Genomic DNA, 24,957 nt, shown 5'->3' with positions numbered 1-24,957 from the left:
CGCGCTCGCCTGCCTGCCCGCCCGCCCGGCGGCCGCCGGCATGGGAGGGGGCGGGATGCCGCGCAGGAAGGTGCGCCCGGGACCGGGCTCATTCCACCTCGGTCTCGGTCTTGCCGGTCAGCCCCTGTGCAAGTGGTTCCCCTCCCCGCAGACTTCTGTCTCTGCTTCGACTCCCTCTGTGGCTGTCTGACTCTGCCCCGCTCTGTCTCTCTCGCTCTCCCTCTGCCTGGTACCGCGGCGTACCCCGTCTCGAACATCCTTACTCGTTCCTTAGACTAGGACACACGTGGTCGCTTATTTCCCGTCTCCAGCTCCCCGGTCTTTGGCCTCCTTCATTCCCTCCTCTAGAGCAGGCATTAGAGTTCCCGTTCCCGGCTCTTAATTCATCGGGTGGACTGCACCAAAACAGCACCAACGGAGAGTGGATAAGGGCCTCTCGGGGTGAATTCCTACAGCGCCTGAAGCAGGGTGATTGGACTCAGGGCCTGCGGAAGAGCATCTCCAGCCTTTGTTTTGGCCAAGTACCCCCAGCTAAGCTTAACCTCTGGAGGCGTTAACCTGCTTAACCTGCTCAAGCCGCTGAGAATTGTCCCCCTTCCCTGTGGGACTCTTCTTAGCAAATCTTGGGAGCAGGCATACCCCTCCACTGGCGGCCAGGACAGAGGGTCCCCGCCACGAAGTTCTTTGGAGGAGGGATGCCTGCCTCTGAAAGGATTTAGAAGTACAGATTTCTGCAACAGGGGTTGGGGTGAGGAGGGAAAAACAGAGAAAAGCGCTGGTGAGCAGAGCTAGCTGGGAGTTTCTTGTCCTGGTATTGCCAATAGCTAGCTTGCTGTGTGAACTCCAGTAAGTTGCTTTCCTTCTTCGGGACTCTGTTTGACTTGTCTGTCAAATTAGAAGAGTGGTCCAGTCTGTGGTCTTTAAATGGAGAGACCTATGGGAAGAAGGGTGGGGTGGGCAGCGAGGGAAAGGAGTCAGGTGTCTTCTGAGTTCAACCTCCAAGGGATGAGAGAACCACTTCCCTACCAGGCCCTTTGAGTGGAGTGAGTTGCTCAGTCGTGTCTGGCTCTTTGAGAGCCCATGGACTGTAGCCCACCAGGCTCCTCTGTCTGTGGAATTCTCCAGGCAAGAATATTGGAATGGGTAGCCATTCCCTTCTCCAGGGGATCTTCTTGACCTGGGGATCGAACCCTCGTCTCCAGCGTTGCAGGCAGATTCTTTACCGTCTGAGCCACAGGGAAGCCCCTTTAGTGCCCTGTGAATACTGGACACTCTGGCTGTACAGCTGCCTTCTGGGTGGAGGATGGGGATGGGGGTTTGATACATTCTGGGTTCCAAGGTTCCACAGAGGCAGTCGTGCCAGCACATGGTGGCAGACTGGCAGGCCTTGGGGTGGGGAAGAGCCTGCCAGAAGCTTCCCAAGCTCTCCTCCTCCTGGGAGGCACTGGGGAGCCAAGCCCCACTGGGTCCCCTCACATGACCTGGAGCTCTGGGAAGGTGACCTTGCCTGGGTCTGCATTCCCAGTTCTAGAGGTGGTAGTCTGTCTGGCGTGGTCCCTACGTGCTCTGTCCACTCAGTGATCTCACACCTGGTCTGGCCCTTTGTCACTTTAGGTTATTTTCCCCCAAAAGTCCAGGAAATGGGAAAGAAAAACGATTTTGTTTATTTACTCTCAGTTGCCTTTTGGACACTGATTCCTGGAGCAGCTTATCGGGGGCCAGGAAGAGGGCTTTGGCATTTGTTTAGGCACCGAGGCAGATGAGGGAATGGGCCCCTGACTTGTTGGGGGAACACTCATCTCTCCATCTGTTAGGTTTGGGGGCTTGGGGGAGGAAGAAGCGTGGAAGGGAAGTGTCTCAGAACAGGCATTTTTAGTTTGTGTTTTCGCAGAACCCTAGTGCTGAGTATGCATGTTGGGGAGGAGGTTACCAAACTCTTGGCTTTGCAGGGGGGACCCACCTAGGGGCAACCCTGGGCATAGACTTCATGCTTACTTAGGGAGGCAGAGCATTCTTGCGCTTTGGGAAAATCAAAGCCTCCTGGGTTCCTAACCTGTGTCTTTCCCACATTCCCAAGTGGTGTGTCCTTGGGCAGGTTGCTTAACCTCCATGAACCTAAGAGGCTGCCCCCAGGCTCAGCCAACAAATATTTACTGAGCACCAGTTCTAGGCATCAGAAGCGACCAGTCCAAGTCCCCGCTCCCAGGAAACACGCAGTTGGGTCTGCGAATGTGGGGTAGTAACACCTGCCTGGTGGGGGTGGCAAGGAAGGTGAACCCAGGTGGTGTCTGAGTGCCCCAGGGGTGGGAGTGGCTGAAAACAGGTGAATAGATGGCTGCTCTTATTGGGAGGCGGGTGGCCCCATCCACTGGTCAGGCTGGGGTTCCTACCCATGGGAGGGCCCCACTGTGTGCAGGGTTTGCATCGGGACCGCCCCTCCCCCCAGCTCCTGGGGACCTGGCTGAGGTCACGGGTCACTGCCAGGACCCCATAGTCTGGGCTTTCTCGTAACACCTCTCTGCCAAGGAGCCCAGTGCCTCTAATAGCTTGGAGCCTCTAAAAGCTTTGACCACAGCTCCGTTTATACTCCTTGCAAGCCCTTTGAAGCGCTTCCTTCGAACTTGCTTTGCATATTCTGGTCAGATCTGAATCAGACTAGCAGGAATTACCCCTCCCGGGTACAGTCTAGGTGGCTGCCTTCGGTTGTCAGTGACGTGAAGCCTGAGTTTGATTCCATCACGAGAAGCACCAGGGCAGTGAGGGGGTAGGGCCGCCACCCTCTGATGTAGCGTGTGGGTGTGGGTGAAAGAGAAAGCAAGTCCAGAGGGGCGGTGGGGGGTGGGAGAAAGGCTCCAGTCAGGTTTTTCATTAAAAAATAGTGCTCTTTATTATAAATTACTGAAATGTTTCTTTTTTGAATATAAATATAAATATGTGCAAAGTTTGATTTGGATTGTTATTTTTGTTGAGTTCTTCAAGCATCTCCTATCAGCCTTGAAGGCCTGGGTAGGGGGAGGGGAGAGGACTGGAGGTGGAATCTTTATAAAAGACAGAGTGATTGAGGCAGATTGTAAACATTATTAAAAAACAAAAACAAAATCCAAACAAAATAACAAGGAAAAAAAAAAAACCACCCCAACACACAGCTGACCCATCCAGCCCAATACCTGACACAGAAAACTTGTGTGTGTTTGGTTTTCCCCAAAAAAAGAACAGTTCCAGGTAATTCCATCGCTGCTACATTCCTCTGAGTTTTCACTGATCAGTGCTATTGCAGAGCGGGAGCAGCTGGGTGGCAGAGCCTCTTGATGACTTCCTGCCAGTGCCAGTCCCCCAAAGTGAGGAGGGAGGGCTGTCTGTGCAGGGGCTGGGGGCTGGAGGACCCAGTGGCTCTGCCTCGGACCAGAGCCCAGGTCCCACTGGTGGCCAGTATCCACTGGGCTGGCTGGCATTCTTCCTGGGCTCAGCTGGAAAGCAGGTGGATCTCTGCCCCCTCCCCACCAATCCATCTCCGACCTCCACCACCAAATGGTGAGTGGCCGCTGGGCGCCCCTCTGAGAATCCTTCGGCCTCTGCTGGGGTTGGCTGAGTGTGTGGCTTCTTGTGTGCCAGTCCCTATCCATGGGACAGGGAGCATTTAAGGCAAATCTCCTAGCCAGATCTAGTCAGGAGGCACAAAGTAGAATGCCCTATCGTCTCTGTCTGGGGTCAAAGGTGGCTCATCTCCTCCAGCCCCACCCCCCCTCCCCAGGTGCTGAAAGGTAGAGCAGGGGTGGGCTCAGAACTACCGACCAGCCCATCCATTCCGCGCCCCCAATGCCACTCCCCCCTTAAAAAGGGAGAAGGGCCCTGGGCTCCTGGGCACTAGACGGACTCTAGGACCTGTGTTTCTGGTGGCCATCTGAGGGGCAGGAAGAGGGGGAACAGAAAGGTCCCCTTCAGGTCACCCTTCTCCCCAGAGCCAGAGGTGGAGCAGGCAGCCGCCCCTCCTGACCTGAGCCGAGCAGTGGGAGTGACCGTTTTCTTGGCCAGCCTGCAGCCCTGGGCCCCGGAGGCACCCTCTCTCTCTCTCTCTCTCTCCCCTCCACCCTTTTCCAGGCTCTCAACCCGCTGAGGTTTAAAGCTCTGTTTTAAACCAAATCAAAGAACAAACAAGTTCCGTTGGAAAGTTCAAAGATTCCCGGCAGTTCTCACAGTTCAACACGCCCCGCGGTGTCCCCCGTTTGGAAGCGCAGCGGGGTGGAGGAGGCGGGAGCGGACAGAGCATCCACTGCGGTCCTAGCTGTGGTCCCCCTGGGCCAGCTGGCTCCTCCGGAGACGCTGGAGTCGGGGAGGTGCGCTCCGGTGGCTCTCCGTCTCCCCTCAAACACATTCCAGGTGCCGCCGGCCCTGTTCTGCGGGGGGAGGACCGGCGGGAGGGGGCTCCCCGCGCCCTGGCTCACCCGGGAGCTGCAGGACTCGCGCGGCTGGATTCTTGTGCTTGTGCCATGTGCCACGGAGGAGAGGGGACCCGGGCCCCCTCGCCCAACTCCTGCCCCCTTTGCTCCCTAAAGCGGGGCATCGTACTGGTCCAGGAACTCCCGAATGGGCCCAGGCAGCTGGGTGACTTTCTCGTAGGAGTCCAGGTGGCCGTTGACGGTCTTCCGACAGAGATGTTGGAGAGTGGCCACGTTGGAGGAGAGGGGCCGGCTCAACACCAGAGGGATCTTCTCGCCCCCCGAGTAGATGTAATAGGCTCTCCTGGGGGGGTTCCCGGAGAGCGGCTGGGCCGGTGGCTGCTCGGGCACCTCGGAGGAGGGCGAGGAGGAGGGTTCAGCGGGGGGCTGGGAGAACGAGGGGGCGCCGGCGGCGGGCATGTAGTGATGCACCAGCTTGAGCACGCAGTCGAAGCGGGGCACGGGCTGCGTGCTCCGGGGGTCGCTCTGGAGAGAGAAGCTGCCCCCCTCGCACTGGATGCGCAGGTTCTTGGTCCCCGACTGGGTCTTGACGCTGAGGGTGAAAAAGTGGCGCTGGTCCGAGCTGTCGCGGATGAGGAAGGTGCCCGCGGGCTCGGCGCTCAGCAGCAAGTTCGCTTCGCCGCCCGTCACGGTGCTCCAGTAAAAGCCGCTCTCCTGCAGCTTGCGCACTGCGTTCACCACCAGCTGGTACTCGCTCTTGGAGCTGAAGGTCTTGAGGCGCAGGCTGGTGTCCAGGGGGCGGCTCATCCCGGCGGCGGGAAACTTGCTGTGGGTGACCATGGCGCACGGAGCCAGCGTGGATCTGCGCGGCGGCGGCGGCTGCAGCTGTTCGGCGGCCTCCGCACAGCGGCCGCTACCGCATCCCGGGGGGCTGCGGGGAAGAAGGCGCGCGCCGCGTGAGTGCCCGGAACCCTCCAGCGCGCCCGACCCGCCCCGGCTCCCCTGCCTCTGCCGAGCGGCCGGGACACCAGCTGCCCCGGAGGCGCTCACCTGGGCCCCCGTTCCGACCCAGACGCCCCACGGAGCCCGCCCAGCCCCCGCCTCCAGGCAGCCCTTTCCCCAGCGCGCACTGGTAAGGTGCCGAGTGGGAAACTCGGGCGCGGAAGTTGGGTCTCCAGGAGCGTGGCCGGGGTGGGGAGTGGGAGAAGGGCCCCCGGGACGCTCTGGGCGCCGCTCAGTCCGGTGGCCCCGGGGGGGCAGGGACGGAGAAAGAAATTCGAGGCATGGGGTGGGGGGTTGGGGGCGGGTAGGGAGGGGACCCGAGAAGCCGAAAGGCCCCAGCCTGGGTATTCCGGGAACCTGGGATCTCCGGCTTCCATCTGCTCTGCCCCCTATCTCGTCCCCTCCCTGCCGGGAATGACCCGGGAAGGGGAGGGGAAACCGGGAAAAGCTCCCAGGACTAGCGAACCCTCCAACCCCCCCGCTCCACGCCGCGCCCCTCCTTCCTACCTGGTCCCAAACCGAAGTCTTTGGCTTCGGGGCTGCGCCTCCTACGGTCCCCAAGGCACGGCGGCCAGCGGTGGGTGGCCCGCGCTGCGCCCAGATGTTGGCAGCCGCGAAGTCCACAAAGGGGCCTCGCGCGCGCGTCCCTCGGGCTTCGCCGGGGCGCCCGCCCTGCCCCCTGCGCGCCGCCGGGCCGGCCGGGCGGTGGGGGGTGAGGGGGCGCGAGGCGAGGGGCCGCGACCGGAGCTGGGCCGGGCGGGCTGCGTGCGGGGCCGGAGTGGCGGCGGCGACGGCGGCGGCGCGGGGAGTGTGAGTCGGAGCCGCCGCGGAGGCCGCGCTCGCGGGTATATACACGGCCCCAGCGCCCCGCCCCCCCGATTCCTGGAACTGCTCGGCCGGCCTTCTTGTAATGTTTAGTCACTACTCGCAGCAATGAAAGGCTGCGCGCCGAGCGGAGGGAGGGGCCGCGGGCGGCCGAGGGCGGGCCGCGAGCGGGGCCGGGGACCCGCAGAGACGCGCGCAGAGACAAAGCGCGATGCGAGGCGGCCCGGGCGGCCCGGCGGGCGCGGCGCCAGCCCCGGCGGCGCGTTCCTGGCAGCGGCCCCTCCCCCGCGCGCGCTCCGCCCCCAACTTCTCATTCACACTTTCCCCCTCCCTTCTAAGAAGGCCAGTTTCTGGCAGAGGCGGGGGCGCTGCTCCCGGAGCCCGGGCAGTTCCAGGAGGCCGAGCGGGAGAGGCTCCTGGCTTCCCCCTCTTCCCTTTTCTCGGACCTCGCGGGGAGACCCCACGCAACCCACCCACCCACCTACCTCGCCCCCACCCGCGCCCGCCCGGGGTTCCGATCGCGGCCCCAGGAGGCCCGTGCCCGCCTCTGGGGAACTGGGGACACCCCACCCCCACTCCCAAAGCCGGGCCTCGAAACTAGGACCGGACCTGGAAGCCTGGGGGCGGAAGAAAGCGCGAGCGTCACCCGTGGGCCTGTCCCAGAGATGAAGCCGGGAGTCCTAAGCGTGGAAGGAACGCCGCCTGCGTGGCAGCTGTCCGGTTTCAGTCCATCGGCCCCCTGCTAGGTCCTCTGTCAACATGGGTGCCGCCTCCCACCGCTCCAAAGACACAAACGCAAGCAACAATCTCTGTGGCCCTTCTGAGTCTCCAAACCTGCCAGGTGCCCTTAAGCAGCGGGACCGGCCCGAGGGCGAGCGATGGCCCCACCCCGCGCCCCGCGTCCGCTAGAGGGCGCCCTGGGGTCTGCGAGATGGAGTGGAGTTCTGTGCTGCACTCCACAAGCCCTGAAACGCGAAACGCAGGGGCGGTGGGGGTGCTGGCTCAAGAGCTGGGGCTGGGGGAGCTTGTCGGGGGCGGGGGACCCAGGGAGAACTCACATCGCAGTCTGGAATTAGACCTGGGAATAAAAAAATCCAGCAGAGGAGAATTTACGGAAAGCAGTTTCCAGTTCAGCCCACTTTCAGATACCCCAGGCCTACCGCCTAGAATCTCCACCCCCCGCCCCCCTGCCCCGCCAGTGTGGGGGTCCGATCTCCCCCCGGGGTTGAGAAGAGGAGGCCCTTGAGGTGAACAACGGATTTGTTCTTGGCGTGGATGTGGGTGGTTTGGGTTAACCAGGGCCAGCTTTATGAAGGATGAAAGTTTTCTGCACCCCAAACAGGCAGTGGGGTGCTGGGGACACCTTAGAACCAGCTTAGGAGGCGCTTAGATTGTCATCTCTCAGAACGCAGGGGCTGACAGTTTTGACCCTGCCCTCTTTCCGGACTCCCAGCCTCTGAAGATAAGGAAAGGAAGGGGGAGAGAAAACAACGGAGACCTGGCTCCTCGGCGTCTCTGGGAGCTGATAGGCACCTCTCCGTGCCTTCGATTTGCCAGTCTCCTCTGTGCTTTCACCTCTCTCCCCACAGATGTCAGAGGAGTAAATGAGTTGTGGGCAGGACACCCAGCCTCTCTGGAAATTGGCTTTGCCATCTGTAAAGCAGGAATAATAATCTTTTCCCATCAGAGATCTGAGATTTAAAAGATAAGAAAAGATTCTGCACATCAAAATGTGCTAGAAATGGAAGTAATTCAGTCCAACTCTCCCTTCGGATTCTAGGAGAGGAGTCATTAGGAGGAAGTCTTCTTGTTACTTCTGCAGAGGGGGGAATTGATTTATTCAACACATTTCACAAATATTGGACTCTGTGTACCAGACATTGTACTGGGCATTGAAATATAATGACGAAGAAGACCTGGTCTTTGCCCTCCAGATTTGCAGGCTAATGAAATGGATTCTCCTTCTCTGTAGACTCAGGCATTCATTCTTTTTCTCATCCATTGATTAGGAGGCTGCACCATGACTATCCACTTCTGTGCTGAGCCCCGTGGAGGACAGGGAAGGCTCACAAGGAATAGCCCTTGAGTTAATGGATGAGAGAGTGCTTTGTAAATTATAAGGCTCTGACACAAGTCAGGTTCATTCATTCATTCCACAAACCCTCACTGAGTGCCTGCTTTTGCCAGGCACCGGGCAAAGTGCTGGGAACACGGTCATGCTGGGTGAATCCTGCAGGGATGCGGATGAGGTGAGGGGACATGGGACCCCCACGTGATGGGTGTCATATGAAAGGAGTGGTTGTCATTACAATCAATCCTATGAGACTCTGATAATTCATTCTTGGGGGGAGAGGGGATTAGAAGTGGGGATGGGAGAGACAAGCAGGAATAAACAGCCCCTGAGCTTGGGATTCCCAGTCTGCTTAGAGAGACACAAAGCTCTGCAACAGGTGAGTCCTAATGTCAACAGCGTGGTACCCCAGTGAGCCTGGGGCCTGCCGAGGGCCAGTGGCAAAGGGTATGTGACTGGCGGGGGCGGGGGGGCACAGAGTGGGTCCAAGAGTACAGAGATGATGGAAAGAACAGAGCCGGGGCAGGGCCACCGTGCATCCTGCGCGAGGGGGCAGGGCTCCCTGAATGCTGACTCAGGAAACTGAACTGCTGTTCTGGCTCCACCACCCAGTAGCTGTATGACTTTGAGCCACTGACTTCCCCAGCTGTGCCTCTGTTTCCTTATTTGTAAAATAGGCTGAAAATAGTACCTACTTCATCGCGTGATTGTGAGGACTGAGGCAGTGCATGCAACCTGCTAGAATAGTGCCTTGCACGTAGTGAATGCTCGACAAATGTCAGCTGTAATTATTTGGAAAGCATTGAGGAGTCTTTGAGGAGAGGGAGGAGGGGAAGGCTGAGCTGCCGCACCTTGGGCTACTAGGGGAAGGATGCGGCTATACATGGCTTGATGTTTTGGAGAGCTATGTATCTCCTATATGATACATTCCAAAAAGCTGTTTGTCTTCAAACAGTTCAGCCAGTCACCCACTTTCCCTTTGGCTTTCTAGTATCTCCAGGGGCTTCCTGTTGCCTTTCTGTGCATGCTAAGATGCTTCAGTCATATCTGACTCTTTGCAACCCCCTGGACTGTGCAGCCTGCCAGGCTCCTCTGTCCAAGGGATTCTCCAGGCAAGAATACTGGAGCAGGGCAGACCTAAGGCCATTTCCTTCTCCTGGGGATCTTCCCGACCCGGGAATCGAACCAGCATCTCTTACGTCTCCTGCGTTGGCAGGCAGGTTTTTTCACCACCTGGGAAGCTCTCCCGTTGCCTTTGGGATCGTGCAAACACCTCCCAGTGAGTGTATGTCTAGGCTCTCCGCCTCCACGTCATCTTCATCAGCTACCTCTGCCCCACTGACACTTCACGCCCCAGCTACCTGGAGCTCTAGGCGGTGTCCGAAACATTCTCCAGGTCTGGGTCTTTGCATGTTTGCTTCCCTCTGGGTGGGACTACCTTCTACATCTTGGCTGATTTCTACTTTTCCTTTAAGGTTTGGCAGAGACTCAGTCTAAACTTTCAGGGTAGCTCCTTCTATGCTGACCAACATGCTCTCCTTCTCCACTGATAACCTAGAGGAAAGGAACTGTCGTTGATTTTTTTTTTTTTTTTCTTTTTAAACCTAGCCAACTGATCCATAGAAAGTGCTCAGTGGATCTTTAAATAAGGGATTGTGTTGTCTTTTATTTTCCATCATTTTTAGATACCACCAACTGCTTTCTTCTAGAGTATCTTTTGTTTTTTTCCTGAAGGGCTATGGAGTGGCTGTTTAGATGGGAAGAAGGGTATAGAAGCCCCTGTGTGGCTGGTGAAGACTGTTAGGCCTGCTAATCATAAGAAAAAGGGAGTGAAGACTCTAACTTTGCTGGAAATGTCAAGGAGGAGACACCAGTCGGATACTGGGCACATTCCCAGGGACCTTCTTCCAGGCAAGAGAGATGCCCAGAGCAGGGCAGACCTAAGGCAGTTTCCCTGTCTGCTGGGGACTCCAGGGGAGAGAAAAGTTGTCCAAGTCTCGCCGCTCTGTCCCTCCCTGCCGTTTTCCTGGCTAAGGAATTTAGGAGCCTCCTGCCTTTTCAGAATCTCTCCCTTTGCAGCATTTCTTATGAAGTCAGAATCCCATTTCCAGGCAAAGGTGCTTGGTCATAAAGATAATAAAGAGATTCATTTGTGATGGAGGGGAAGTACACAGCGGTTTCAGCTGCCCATGGGGCTTCACTTACTCATGGTGTGTGACAGACAATGAGCTCTTGCCCAAGCCTCCTAGATCGGAATGCTGGCGCCCGTCGGGGGGTCGAAGGAAGCTCTGGCCGCCTTGGTGAACACAAGGTCCCACACTTGCGCACATGGTCTCCGTGTGCTCCGGAGGCCAGCCTGGGGGCCGGCACCCACTTTGCCATTGTTCTGCCTGGTGGCTTTGCAGCCGGATGGGTTAGGAGACTGGCCTCAGACCACAGAATTGCTCAATGCCAAGCCCAAGGCCTCCCTCTGTCTCAAGACTGGTGGGCTTTCCACAGCACCAGGAGCACCCTGGGTTCAACTGTCCAGTGGCCTGATTTGACTTATGCGTGTTGATTGTGCTTCTCTTGTGTGACAGTTGGCGAGGTCTGGGGACACAATGGGGGCTTCCCTGGTGGCTCAGATGGTAAAAAAAAAAAATCTGCCTGCAATGTAGCAGAACCAGATTGGATCCCTGGGTCTGGCAGATCCCCTGGAGAAGGAAATGGCAATCACTCCAGTATTCTTGCCTGGAGAATCCCATGGACAGAGGAGCCCAGCAAAATGGTGAGGAAAAGACTCTGGTTCCTTCCTTTTGGAGCTTCTAGTCTTGGGCTGATGGTTACTGCAGATATGCAGGAGGCAATGAAGCCTCTCCCTTCCTGCTCCCCTTTCTCTTGGACAGTTTGGAGAAAATGCGTGTGTGTGTGTGTGTGTGTGTGTGTGTTTGGGGATGGGGTGTCTCACCTGATCTCTTGGAAGCCCTGCCCCTCACTGCCTCAGTGAGGCTCTCCCAGGGCTGGGCTTCCTTGGGCATCTTAGCCCCTCTTAGCTGAAGCCCCTGCCCACCAGGGCTGATGGTGGAGCCAGCCTTGCTGGTGCCCAGGGTGATGGCAGAGATGACCTTTCCCGTGCAGTTGGAAAGGTCCAAGGGTTGTGTAGCAGGTTGACCCCGACCTCTCTCTCTTTCCGGCTTCAGACAATGCCAAGGGACAGGCTGGGGAGGCCTGGACAATGGTCTGCAGCCGGAATCGCCATTCCAGTTTGCAGGCCTTTGTTTCTGCTGGGAGGGGCCCGAGAGCTAATGAAAAGGTTTGTGGCTCAGATGTCTATGAACAGTGGAGGAGTTCTTTCAAGCCTGACATTCCAGGCCCAGCTGGCCTCTGGCATTTCCCAGAAAAAGTGCCGAGGGAGGGGAAAGAAAACACTTCACCCACCCACCCACCCACTTACCCACCCTGCCTGCTGAGATTCCTTCTCCCTCTGGCACTTGGGCTGGGCCAGAGCTCAGACCCCCTGCCCTGGGCGGGGGGCGGGGGTGGGGGTGTTGGGGGGGTGGCCCAGTCCTCCGCCCAGACTCTGGAGGGGGAGCCTGGAGAGTACAGGGGTGGGTGGGGGGCATCTGGGAGGGGAGAGGGGTTTCTTCCACGGCTCCAGTTGGAATCGCCATCTGTTCCAAGTTCAGAGTTGGAGGTAGAGGAGGAGGGGACTTGGCTTCCAGCCAGCTATCGCCCCTGACCCTAAACCAAACCAGCCCTGCTGTGTCCTGGGTTGGGATGGTAAGAGGCTCTGTTCGCTCTGAAGCGGCCGCTGTGCCTGCGGCCCGTGCCCTTTCCTGTGCTCGGGAACAGACACCAGAGCAGCGGGCAGTTCTGGGAAGCGAGGCTGTGGTGAACCATCTGGGCTGTAATGCAAATGAGGCCTGGCCTGGTGCCTGGAGCTGAAGTGGCAGTGCCCCGGAGGGAGAGCCAGCAGGGGGGTGAGGACAAGGCAGGCTCCTGGGCCCCAGAAGCCCTTGGAGAGCCGGGATGGGTGGGGACCTGGTGGACGCCGTGGGCTGGCTTGCCCCACGATACCCAGATGGGCTGGTTGCCAGAGCAAGGCAGTAGGGGAGCTCCTGAGCTGACCCGGGCCCCTGGGTCAGATGCTCACAGCATCTGAACTGACCTCCCCGGGGTGGGTCTGCGCTCAGGCTCCCTGCAGGGACGGGGTCGCCAGGAAAACTTCCCGAGTCTCCTATCCAGGTGGTGACTTCCACCTAGGAAGGTCCCCAGCTCCAATGTGAATCACACATTGGCATGCACTGATTCCGGGGCAAGTTCAAAGGGATGTGATGTACCCTCTCTCCGGCTGAAACCAGCCAGGAGGGCAGAGAAGTGACTCAGAAGGACTGGGAGGTGGGAATCTCCAGGGGTGAGATTCCAAGGGGTGACCCTGGGGCTGGCTCTCCCATGACCTTCCTTTCCAGCTCTCCCCTCGCCCCTGCTGCACTCACCTGAGTGGAGTTCCGAGTGTCTACACCCGAGCCCATGAAGATTTCATAAGACCCCTATAATTGTAAACAAAATTGCTGATGGCAGTTCAGATTTCTGGGGTAATTGGACCTATCTAGAACCACTTCTTGCTCTTGCAAGACTTGTTTTACAAAACCATTCATTCATTTCTTTTCTTTTTCGGGGGAGGGACCAGACCACGCGGCATGTGGGATATTAGTTAGGATAGAACCCAAACCCCCCTGCACTGGAAGCGAGGGGACTTAACCACTAGACTCCCAGGGAAGTCCCTCATTCATTCATCTTCTTTTTTAAAATTATTTTAAAAAATAATTTTATTTATTTTTGGCTGTGCCGGGTTCTTTGTTGCTGCGTGAGCTGTCTAGTTGCAGTACTCGGGCTTCTCATTGCAGTGGCTTCTCTTACTGCGAAGCATGGGCTCTAGGGCGCTGGGGCTTCAGTAGCTTCAGCATGCGACTCCCAGGCTCCAGAGCACAGACTCAGTCATTGTGGTGCATGGGGCTTAGTTGCTCTGCAGCATGTGGGATCTTCCCAGATCAGGGATGGAACCTGTGTCTCCTGCACTGGCAAGCAGATTCTTTACCACTGAGCCACCAGGGAAGGCCTCATGCATTTCTTTAAGAGTACCTACTACGCATTTTTGAGTACCTACTATGTATTGGAGATTGGTCTGGGAGCCTGGAATTTATCAGTCTGGGCCCTCAAGGAGCTTAGATTCTTTCCAGAAGAAAAAGGTTCTCCTACAATCGATGTCATGATTAATTAATTGCAACTGTGTTAAGTACTCGGCGAAGTCTCGGGGGCTATGTGAGCATACTATGGGGACCCCCAGTCTGTGGGTGAGGGGGACAACTGGGGGGAATCCCTGAGGAAGGGGCACGTGCAGATGGGAAGCTGAGGTCTGGAGAGGTCTCCTCCCCATGTCTCCCAGCTCGCAGGTGCTAGGAGCAAGCGGAGCTTTGGGACAGACACATCACCAGCTCCAGGGCGCCCAGGCTCTGCCACTGAGCATCTTCCCACTGTCCACTTCTGTCTCCCTTCGCACTCTCCCCACTGCCCACCAGGGACAGAAGTCTTAGCTCAGCTTCTGAGCTCAACCTGAGACACCTCCAAGCAGAGAAGATGGTCTATTCTACTCCATTCTACGGGAGAAGAATCAGGCGCATCCTCTGACTTCTGGAACTTTGTAAACCTCAAAGATGTTTCATGAACAGGCAGCACGGCTGTTTGCACAGCCGCAGTCCAACATCTGCAACATACAGATGAACTGCTGTGGCCTGCTACAATTACCCTTCCTCCTGCGTAACTGGGGCATTTTATATATTTCCAAAGATGCATGCAAAGTGATGAGTTACACACTGAATGTAGCTCAGAATTTAAAACTTTTGAAAGGGAAAATGTTAGTCGCTCAGTCATGTTTGACTCTTTGTGACTGCATGGACTGTAGCCTGCCAGGCTCCTCTGTCCATGGGATTCTCCAGGCAAGAATACTGGAGTGGGTTGCCATTTTCTCCTCCAGGGGATCTTCCCTATGCAGGGATCAAATCTGGCTGTCCCGTGTCACTGGCAGATTCTTTACCATCTGAGCCAGAGGCAACATTTAAAAATCTGGAAATTTCACATTTGCGTTTGACTTGAGGGTTTTCTTTGGACCGATCTGGCAGGTCTAGGTGGACCCTCTAGTTGGGACCAGAGCTCTCCAGCTCTGCATAGCTCACCTCCCAGGATGACTGCCCTCCCCACACTCCTCTCCCTGCCAAGAGCTACAGGCACGGAGGTGGCACCTCCACCTGGCCTGTGTCCTCCCACCTCTCTAGGCTAAGGGCCGAGAAGGGCGATTGACTTCAGGGGATTTCCTTTGAGCGTCTTTCCTAAATTCCAGGAGGCTGAATATAAATCAAGCCTGGGCCTGGGCGTCTGAAGCCTCATCTCTCACCTGCTGGAGCCTGGTCTGACTTCGTCTCATCTCAACAAGAAGACTTGTCCTGCTGGAGACTCTGCTGCCAGCCCTGGAGCTCACCTAGCCTCTTGTACCATGCGGACTGAGCAGGGAGAAGCAGGGAAGGTGGGGTTCCTCCAGGGAGCCCCCCAGCAGCTCACCTCCACCACCCAAGTGGGGCCCGGGGATCCTGGGATTCCCTGGGACGTAACTGGCCACCGGCCACTGTGTTTCCCCACGGGCTGGGCTGCTGGATCACGAGGAGGCCTCCAGCTCCTGGTTGGGGTGGCGCTGGCTGCCTGCCACACCACAAAAGGCTGAGATTCCCCTGAAGCTGAGAGCTGCATTTATCTCTCACCGGGACAGAGAAACAAACCGGCATGCTTTGCCCAGGAGGCATTTCCAGAAATTTGGGTTCTGGCTTCTTGTTGATGAAATGCCAGATTATCCTGGCCCTCTTTGTGGTGAGAGAGAGCCATTGAGCAACAGGTGTTTTGTTTTGCAGATGACAAGATCTTCGACACTGAAAAGTTTAAATGATAGATGCAAGAATCTTGACCACATCCCCACCCCGGTCAGCAAGGTTGATGGTTTGAACTCAGTGGCTTGGACAATTTGTCCCTCACCACCCGCAATTCCAACCGACTCAGACCCTAGGTGCCAGAAGACCTCTTCTCTTAGGGCCCTACAGGCCCTGTGGAGCCTCTGCCAGGTCCATGGCTACAATACAGGGAAAAGCTGTTTTCTGAAGCAGACATTGGGATACTATGGTGCAGAGCTGGCAGTATGCTTTTGTAAATAAAGTTTTATTGAAAATACAACCTCATTGGTTTGTTTTGCTTGTGGCTTTTGCACCAGACTTGAGTAGATGCCACTGAAATCATCTGGCCTTCAGTATTTACCATTAAGCCTTTTAAGAAAACATTTGGCAACTCCTGCTCTCGGGGGACAGAAGCCTGTCTCATGCCAGGGAGGACGGGGGTCAGGTCTTAACTTTGGGGAGGAAGAGTATCAAGGGCTCCCCAAGCCACGACTACCGAAGCCCGCACACTCTAGAGCCTGTGCTCTGCAACGAGAAGCCACTGCAAAGAGAAGCCTGTGTACCGCAAGTCAAGTCCATGCACAGCAATGAAGACCCAGCACAGCCAAAAATAAATAATAATTTTAAAAAATTAGAGTATCAGGGTCTGGGAAAGATCAGAGTAACAGCTCAGTGGGGAGAGCACACCCCAGGGAAAATGAAGGCAAGAGAAGGGCTGGTGGCTGGAAGGGAGACCTCGGGGGGTCTCTGAGGTGCCAGGTTTGCAAAGTGATCTGTGGCAGCAGGTCAGTAAAATCCCTGGGGGCCAAGCCACGGTCGCCCCCATTTCCTCCTGCCGCGGAGGCTCCAGGGCTCACAGCTCCTACCCTCAGTGCGTTTGTCAAGTATGAGTGAACGAGCCGCTTCCTGTGCTAGGTCCTGTTCTGGGTGCTCAGTGCTGGGCTTTAAGGGGGGCAGGGAGACAAAAGACACAGCAATCCACCAATAAATAGGATTAGATCACAGTTCTTAATAGAAAGAAAAAAAAAAGTCCTGTTATAGGGTGGGGGGGGCCGGGCACTTACTTCTCAGGGAAGTGACCTTTGGACAAGCTCCGGGGTGGGAGGTGGAGGACAGATCCTAAGGCAGCAACATGTGCTGGGGAGTTTGAAGTGTTGTAAAAAGGCCAGGCTGGTGAGGCCGGGCAGTCCCCGGGTGGAGGAATGGAGGCAGTGGTCCCAGGGTTTCATGCCATCCTTGCACCAACGCTGCACAAAACTTGAGTGTGCTCCTCAGAAACAGGCAATCAGACCCCATGTCAAACTAACCTAGGAGCGTTTCTCATCACTGATGGGCTGGCCGGCCAGCTGGGCTGGCTCTTGAGTTTGCAGTAGCCCTGTGTTTGGGAGAGACCCTCACTCACCAAGCAAGTTGGCCCCTCACCACCAAGAGGGAGGGGCCTTCCTCTTGCACTGGCATGATTTTCGGCTCAGGGAGTGAATCACAGACAGTGAGGCACGGGTCCTTGGCTCAGGATTTCCTGGTGTTTCCTGCCTGCAAGAGCAGCCCCGCTATCAGGGGCAGCAGCCCACCACTCCTTGACGTCAACTCTCCTTTTCATGAATGGATTTCCTTTTCCGTTTGGGAAGACACGATCTCGGTCATCAGTCCATCAACCCTGTCTTTCTTGCCCTGGCACCTCCTGTTTGGGAAGCAGCGAGCAGACTAACCAGAAGGCAGTGGGTGAGCACAGGAGGTCAGGGAGGGAGACTCAGCATATGGGCTTCCGAGACACCTGGGGGTTTTCAGAGGACAGATGCTTTCTTGCCCGAGGTCATCAAGGTGTGACTTGCAGCTGCCCTTGTGTCTGCCCAGACTGCTTGTCCTCCAAGTAGCTTGGGGCACTACCAGGCAGACTTGGGCACCTGTATTAGCTGAGCATGACTTATCTCCTCTATTCATCCTCCCTAACAAGACCAGACGAGACCTCTTGGAGGAAGCAGTGTTTGTCCTGTCACCATGGAAAAATGTAACCATGTAAAAAATTGCTCAATCCCTTAAAACCATTACCTAAAATTTTTGCAACCTCTCAATGTGCATGTTGGAGGGCAAAATCGTAGTTGCCTCATTCTGGTTGTAGCTCTGTTTCAAAGTAGCCACGAAGGCCAGAGGCTCTCCGTGTGTGGCTTCAGAAAGGACTGAGGTCATTGCTTGCTGTTTATGCTTAATGTAAATACTCCTTAGTTTAACTGACCATACTGTGGATATCTCTGTGTGCTTCTATAGCTTACTTTAGATCAGAAGTTCACAGTGGGGAGGTACTCCTGTTGTTTATCACTTAATACCTCACTCAGTGAAGAATCACATGTCAAAAGAAACTGCCAGCTCTTCTCCCGATGGTCAGGATGCTCCTGTGGTCTGCGTGGTACTCATTGCCCTGCATCATGGTGTGGCCATTTGGCAACTTGACTGCAACTACTCTGTGCGAGGCACTGAGCAAAAGTGGAACCAAGCAAAGGATAGTTTCATTCGAGTTCCTGGAAATTAGGCAATTTGATGATTCACCACTTCTAACTTGGAAGAGCTGAATCAAATTCCACCCTGTATTTGTAAAGCTATCTGAAACTTAAGGGAAAAAATGAAAATCTGAAATACTCATTGATTGTAAACAATCTGGAAAACCTTAAATAGCACCAAATAACCAATGTTAACATTTTGGTGTAATTTACTTTCAGTCTGTTTGTACACACACTCTTTTCCCAATTTTTAACAGAATGGCATACGCTCCATACTACTCTTTGAAATTTGGATTTTACACTTAATTTCATTAATCATTCTTCTTTTTGCTGTTGCTGCACTGAATGGCATGGGGAACTGGCTTGAATCTTAATTCCCAACCAGGGATTGAACCCCAGAGCCACAGCAGTGAAAGCATGGAGTCCTAACCACTGGACTGCCAGGGGACTTCTTTTAACTGTTCTTCCAGAACATACTTTTAGAATGAATGCATGGTCTTCCAACATGATGATGTACCATTATTTAACTAACTTCCCCACTGTTGAACACTTTCACACTTTTGATATAAATAAAGTTGAGATGAACGTTTTTGTAGAGAATGTGTAATTTATTTCTTCAGGATAATTTGATGAAAGCAGAATTCAGAATATTTTGTATCCATATTCTTTGGTATCCATTTTGTGTCTATATTCTTTTAACCACACAACACCTCCCCTGGAATAAAGAGGATATCATCATCTCCAACAGCTTTTCCAGTTTCCAGTTCCCAGCCTATGTGGGTTCTGCCAAGGAAACACTTGTTATAGATGAAGTTATCATTTAACTTTTCTTTAAAATGTATTTATTTATTTTGGCCACGCTGGGTCTTCTTGCTTTGCGTGGGCTTTCTCTAGTTGTTGCTGGGGGAGGGGGTGGGTGTCTTCCTTGCAGTGCCTGAGCTTCTCAGTGCAGCGGCCTTCTCCTTGTGGAGCACAGGCTCCAGGTGGTTGGGCTGCACTTGTTGCAGCCAATGGGCTTAGAAGCTGCTGTGGCATGTGTAATCTTCCCGTACCAGGGATTGAACTCATGTCCCCTATATTGGCAGGTGGATTTCTATCCATTGTGACACCCAGGAAGTCCCACCCATTATCATCTTAAAATCAGCAAAGGAGAAAAGGAAAGCTATACCCATCTGAATGCAGAGTTCCAAAGAATAGCAAGGAGAGATAAGAAAGCCTTCCTCAGTGATCAGTGCAAAGAAATAGAGGAAAACAATAGAATCTGAAAGACTAGAGATCTCTTCAAGAAAATTAGAGATACTAAAGGAACATTTTCATTCCAATCCCAAAGAAAGGCAATGCCAAAGAATGCTCAAACTACCGCACAATTGCACTCATCTCACACGCTAGTAAAGTAATGCTCAAAATTCTCCAAGCCAGGCTTCAGCAATATGTGAACCGTGAACTTCCTGATGTTCAAGCTGGTTTTAGAAAAGGCAGAGCAACCAGAGATCAAATTGCCAACATCTGCTGGATCATGGAAAAAGCAAGAGAGTTCCAGAAAAACATCTATTTCTGCTTATTGACTATGCCAAAGCCTTTGACTGTGTGGATCACAATAAACTGTGGAAAATTCTGAAAGAGATGGGAATACCAGACCACCTGATCTGCCTCTGAGAAACCTGTATGCAGGTCAGGAAGCAACAGTTAGAACTGGACATGGAACAACAGACTGGTTCCAAATAGGAAAAGGAGTACGTCAAGGCTGTATATTGTCACCCTGCTTATTTAACTTCTATGCAGAGTACATCATGAGAAACGCTGGGCTGGAAGAAGCACAAGCTGGAATCAGGATTGCCGGAAGAAATATCAATAACCTCAGATATGCAGATGACACCACCCTTATGGCAGAAAGTGAAGAGGAACTAAAGAGCCTCTTTATGAAAGTGAAAGAAGAGAGTGAAAAAGTTGTCTTAAAACTCAACATTCAGAAAACTAAGATCATGGCATCACTTCATGGCAAATAGATGGGGAAACAGTGGAAACACTGGCAGACTTTATTTTTGGGGGCTCCAAAATCACTGCAATGGTGACTGCAGTCATGAGATTAAAAGATGCTTGTTCCTTGGAAGAAAAATTATGACCAACCTAGACAGCATATTAAAAAGCAGAGACATTACTTTGCCAACAAAGGTCCATCTAGTCAAGGCTATGTTTTCCCAGTAGTCATATATGGACTATAAAGAAAGCTGAGCGCCGAAGAATTGATGCTTTTGAACTGTGGTGTTGGAGAAGACTCTCAAGAGTCCCTTGGACTGCAAGGAGATCAAACCAGTCCATTCTAAAGGAGATCAGTCCTGGGTGTTCATTGGAAAGACTGATGCTGAAGCTGAAACTCCAATACTTTGGCCACCTGATGTGAAGAGCTGACTCACTTGAAAAGACCCTGATGCTGGGAAAGATTGAAGGTGGGAGGAGAAGGGGACGACAGAGGATGAGATGGTTGGATGGCATCACCAACTCGACGGACATGCATTTGAGTAAACTCCGGGAGTTGGTGATGGATAGGGAGAACTGGCGTGCTGCAGTCCATGGGGTGGCAAAGAGTTGGACACGACTGTGACTGAAATGACTGATGAGAAGTGTTCTTGGCTATAGGGATGAGCTCCTTCAGCTTCTTTGGCCATGGGGCCGTAGTTCCCAGAGGGAGGTTATGACGTGTGTATGCATTTGGGCTCATAGAGGTGTCTTTCCTGCACCTAGACTGGGTGAGCCGCTCTGTGTCCTCGAGCTGCAGGCCTGGAGCTGACCAGGTGAAACATCGTCCTGCCTGGGTCTGGTGGGGATTTTTCCGTTCTCAGTGTGCTGGGGTAAGTCAACGGGTCACCCCCTTCTGGACATCTTACCCAATACTTGGAGGCGGGGCTCGGCCTCTCAAGTCCAGCCTGAACTCGGTCACGGGACCTGGACAGGTGATGTCCCCCCACTACTCTCCACCCCCTGTCCGGTATCGAGGCCGAGTCAGCGGATGCTGAGGCCCGCCCTCTGCTCTCCCACGGCCTGGCTCCAGCTCGGAGCACACCTGTGCCCACCTGGCAGGAAACCGAAGCCGAGGGGCGGGCCCGCCGGCGCTCCGGGCTCGCGCGCGCGGCCGCTGTCCGCGCGCGCGGTTGTCAATAAAGTTCTCGCGCGCCGGAAGCGGAAGCGGCGAGTCTCCATGGCGGCGGCGGCGGCTGCGGCGGCTGGGCCGGTGTTCTGGAGGCGGCTGCTGGGCCTTCTGCCTGGCCGCCCCGGGCTGGCTGCGCTCCTGGGGCGCCTGTCCGACCGCCTCGGCAGGAACCCGGACCGCCGGCGCAGGAGGTGAGAGGGCTGCGGGGCTGCAGGCGCGCCCGCTCCCCCCCGACCCGGACCCCAAGCCCCCTGGCGTGGCGGCGAGACCTCCGTGTCCCCCGCGCGGGCCCGCCCGGCCCCACTTTGCCGCCAGCCTTCCGGGGGAACGGGGGCCCCGCGAGCGAGATCGGCTGGGCCTGCCCGGAGCTGCGATGGGCGAGCCCGACCCCGGTCTGCGTACGCTGGAGCGAAGAGGCTCCTGTGTGTGCACTCTTGGCGGGGGGTGGTTTGGGGTGGGGTGCTGGGTTCGTGATTTTCTTTGGGCCCCAGGGTGTGAGTGTTGGAGAGTGTCCGCGAGAGACACTGCTTGAGTCCGGAGGGGTCTTTTCCTTAAATAATCCTAGCTGCGGGGGTGACTTGGCGAGAGTGAATCAGCCCTGCTGGGATTCTGTGCATGCAGCGTTTCTCACATCCTGCCAGAGGGCTGTGAAGCAATCCTGAGTCAGGAACACTCCGGCAAGGGAAGAGGAACCACTCGAAACCCTTTTTACACTTTGCAAAGGGCCTGTGTTCTGGAAAAGTACTGAAGTGACTTATGAAAGTGGTGAAGGAGGCTTTGAAGCAATTCTCCCAGGCAGTGATTTTTAAAAGTAAACATTTACCAAGAACATGTTGACCTAAGAGGCCTGCTGCTGTTGCTAATATTAAAAAAAAAAAAAAAAAGAATCTGTGCACAGTTTTTTTGTTAAAGAGACTCGAGCTTTACACTTATTTTTTAAGAAAACAAACAAACAAACGTAGAACTGCATCCTTTCCTAGAGGTTGCACCTATCTTAGATTTTTATCTGCTACTTGGGTGAAATTTGACCTTCTGGCATTTGGTAGATCTGTGGTCCAGTCCAGTGCTGATTCTAGGTATGGAAAGGAGCTTGCTTCATATTGGGTGACGTTGGAAGATTTTCAGCAAAAAGTTAAAAGTTTGATTTAGAGGAAGTTTTTGTGATAGAATCAGCACAGGTTGAAACTCCTGGAAGCTTACCGATCTGAACAGCTTTAAATTTTACATCAGTGAACCTAATGGGAGTGGTGTATAGAAGAGGTGGCCTCCCTTTTCTGTAATTGGTACTTAACAAAGACCTGTTCACGCCAGTGGATAGTCAAGTCAAATGACTTCTATGTCCTGACCTCAACCCACTAAGAAATTTGGTTTAAAGTTTGAAAAAAGGCTCTGAAGGACGAGATGTTTAGGCCATTTTGTCATTTCCCTTGTATATATTTAAACTGTACAAGAAAACACTTCATGATTAATCATTGTTTAACATTGGAATTGATTACTAAAAGATGTTGGGGCAATAGCCACAAATTTTTCTAAGATAGACATTTCTCTTGAGTGGTTGTGTGTGGGGGTGGGGTGGGGGGAAGGGGTTAGTGTGGCAGTGGCGATGGTCTAAATTGACTTTTAAGGTCTTTTGTAAATAGCTTCAGTGGCTGCCAGTGTTGTGGCTCCATATTTCTTATTGATTAAGTTGAGAGACTTGTTTCCGTGGGTCGGCAGTTAAACCAGGAACCCAGTTAAATCACAGAAACACAACTGCCCGAAATTTTGGTCTTATGATACCTGTGCTAGGGTGGGGGATACACACTTTGAGCGATACTACTACAGTACTGTGGATTTCTGACCCTTTCTTTGTCTTACTCAGTTTGCAGATTTTTTTCTGCTCTCTGTGGCTTGGGTGTTTGGCATTACTCATGTCTCTATGGCCACTCACCTCTAGTGGCTGCTGACTTTCGTTTCTTCTCCATTGTTCAGTTGCACCTCCCAATTCCTCATTCCCCGAATGATGTGCTTTCTTGTAACTCTGATCATTGATTCATTGATAATAATTCTGTGTAGTCATGAACTTAACATTATTTTAGATTTTAGCTTGCCAGTCTGACTCAACTGTTGGAGTGCCTGGTGGTTCCTTGTGGCTAGAAAGGGGAGTGGTGAGAGGGAACAGTTCTTTACTGCAGTTGTTTCCTTTTAGTTAAAGAGACAGCCATAGTGACAGAGAACTCTACTTAAAACTACTTCTAATTAGTGATCGGGAAATACTGTTGTTTTTCTCTTGAGCAGGCATCTGACTCATCGTGGACAGCTGGATTCACTCACTTATTCAGCCTGCATGTATAGAGCACTGCTGTGCCTGTGTTAGGTTCCAAGGAAACAGAAATACAGAGCGCCACCTTCAAGGTGCTCAGACCCATAAACAGACAGTAGTGATAGTAAAGTAAGGTAGGAAGGGTCATGGCAGCACCGAAGCACAGCTGGAAGTCACGGAGGCTTCCGGGTGGTGCTGGTCTTGGAGCTGTGTCTTCGAGGCGTGTGGGAGGGGGCCAAGTGGGGAAGTGGGAGCCGGTGTTCACCGGAGGATAGTGAGTGATGTTCTCATAGGCGGGTGGGGACAGCAGTGGACGGCAGCTCTGAGGTCCCACAGGTCCTCAGGCTGTTGCCAGGAGCCAGCTGGGTACGGAAGAGGGACGGGAGGGAGAGAGGGGAGCTGGGCCGAGCCCTGGGGACGCTCGCTCTGAGAGACCCCGTGCAGTTTCTCTGGCTAACTGGTCTCGGCCCAAGGGGGTGGGGCTTGCTTTCGGGAAGAGGTGAGGGGGTTGGATTGGAGTCAGCTGTGGGGGGGTTGCTGAGGAGGCAGCTCATGTTTCTGACTGGGGCAACCACAGGGATGGTGGCACGCTTCACCGAGACAGGGAGTGGGAAAGAGGGCCGGGTCAGGGGGTGATGATAAGGTGAGGTCAGGGCAGTCAGTTAGCATCCAGGTGGGTCCAAGTGGAGGCACTCCCTGTTCAGGTGACTGGCAGGTTGGTTGCCCCGGAGAGGGAGACAAACTTGGGGAAGTTTCTTGGCGTCCTCGGACTAGTCAGAACCGGCTTGTTATTTGGAGCAGATGAGACCTAGCCGGAGCTGTGTCAGGAGGGCCTTAGCTCCTAAGCGAGCTTGCCTGCCATACAAGGAGATATTTTCTCTGTGGTCTCCTTTTTCTTTTTTAAAAGCTATTTTCAGTTTGAGCTATATGTAGAAAAGTCTTTATTTTTGAAACCCAAGGTCTGTTTATTCTAGGTGTGTGTACGTGTGCATGTATGTGGGGGGTGGAGGTGTTATGGGGGTGGGGTGTCCTGACTTTGCTGAGTTGTCAGAGGGCAGTGTCACCAGCAAACTGTTCTTTTTATTGATTTTTTTTTTTTTTTTTTACCTTGTAATGCCAGCTCAACCTACTCTTGTTCAACTTCTTAGTGGTTTCCACTCTGAGGGACCACCAGATTTCCAGAAATTACTTTTTCTCTGAATTTTCCCAGTTCCCCCTTACTCATTAGAGTTCAGTAGAGCCATCTCTTGGTTATTATAGAAGTAGAATGGGTGGGGGGAGGGAGGACATTTAGAATCAAAGCATGATTTCCCCAAATAATTCAAATTAGATCTTGTAGAGAACTAAATTAAGATTTGCAGCTGACTAACCTTTAAATGGTAGCTTTATTAAGATCCTATTAACCAGAGTACCTTCTGATCACATTGCTGCTGGTGATGAATTAGGCTGGTCAGCCAGCTGTGTACTTGTGGATGGATAGAAACGAGCCCGGGATTGAAGCATTCTGATAGATAATCCCGTGGTAAACAAGTGATCTGAGTAATGTAAACGAGTTGTTTTCAAAGCTGCCGGGAAGTCAAGCCGATTGAGGGAAGTCAGGCTGGTTGAAGCTGTGTGGATTAGTAGCACGTGTGAGTGGTTCTCGGCAGAGCCTGCCGGGAGCCCGTGGCTCCCAAGGAGCGTCAGGGTCAGAAGTCTGCACTAGGTCTGTGGCCCCTCGATGTAATCGACTTTTCTTCTGGA

General features: G+C 54.0%; 2 protein-coding genes and 1 long non-coding RNA gene across 30 annotated transcripts in view; 2 read left to right on the top strand and 1 right to left on the bottom strand.

Annotated features, from left to right (window-relative positions):
* Window positions 1–2,861: 2,861 nt before the first annotated feature.
* Window positions 2,862–6,214, bottom strand: SOCS3 (suppressor of cytokine signaling 3). Of its 2 annotated transcripts, XM_005221139.5 has the most exons (2): window positions 5,907–6,214; window positions 2,862–5,328 (listed from the first exon to the last, which is right to left on the bottom strand). In XM_005221139.5, exon 2 carries the CDS (start codon window positions 5,235–5,237, stop codon window positions 4,548–4,550), a length of 690 nt encoding a protein of 229 aa, XP_005221196.1. In that variant the 5' UTR covers window positions 5,238–5,328; window positions 5,907–6,214; the 3' UTR covers window positions 2,862–4,547. The 2 variants fall into 2 exon arrangements, with proteins under 2 accessions (XP_005221196.1, NP_776891.1); NM_174466.2 differs by lacking the exon at window positions 5,907–6,214 and having other exon boundaries at window positions 4,548–5,247.
* A 73-nt stretch (window positions 6,215–6,287) lies between these two features.
* On the top strand, window positions 6,288–15,554 carry LOC132342979 (uncharacterized). The gene is made up of 2 exons (XR_009491607.1): window positions 6,288–11,062; window positions 14,672–15,554. It is a non-coding gene; the product is annotated as an uncharacterized lncRNA (long non-coding RNA).
* A 5,389-nt stretch (window positions 15,555–20,943) lies between these two features.
* PGS1 (phosphatidylglycerophosphate synthase 1) overlaps window positions 20,944–24,957 on the top strand; it is a 67,438-nt gene continuing 63,424 nt past the window's right edge. For 26 of the 27 annotated variants that reach the window (XR_813467.3, XR_009491546.1, XR_009491551.1 and 23 more), the window contains exon 1: window positions 20,944–21,103. Coding sequence is in view for 9 of the 27 variants with exons in the window: in XM_059878152.1 (XP_059734135.1) it covers window positions 20,961–21,103 (143 nt within the window). In the remaining 18 variants the exon portion in view is untranslated. The remainder of the gene's footprint in view (window positions 21,104–24,957) is intronic. The other variant, NM_001046395.2, reaches the window with a different exon arrangement.

The sequence above is a fragment of the Bos taurus genome, chromosome 19 (genome assembly GCF_002263795.3).
Source record: "Bos taurus isolate L1 Dominette 01449 registration number 42190680 breed Hereford chromosome 19, ARS-UCD2.0, whole genome shotgun sequence".
Classification (NCBI taxonomy): Eukaryota; Metazoa; Chordata; class Mammalia; order Artiodactyla; family Bovidae; genus Bos; species Bos taurus.
This window is presented reverse-complemented; position numbering and strand designations above follow the sequence as displayed.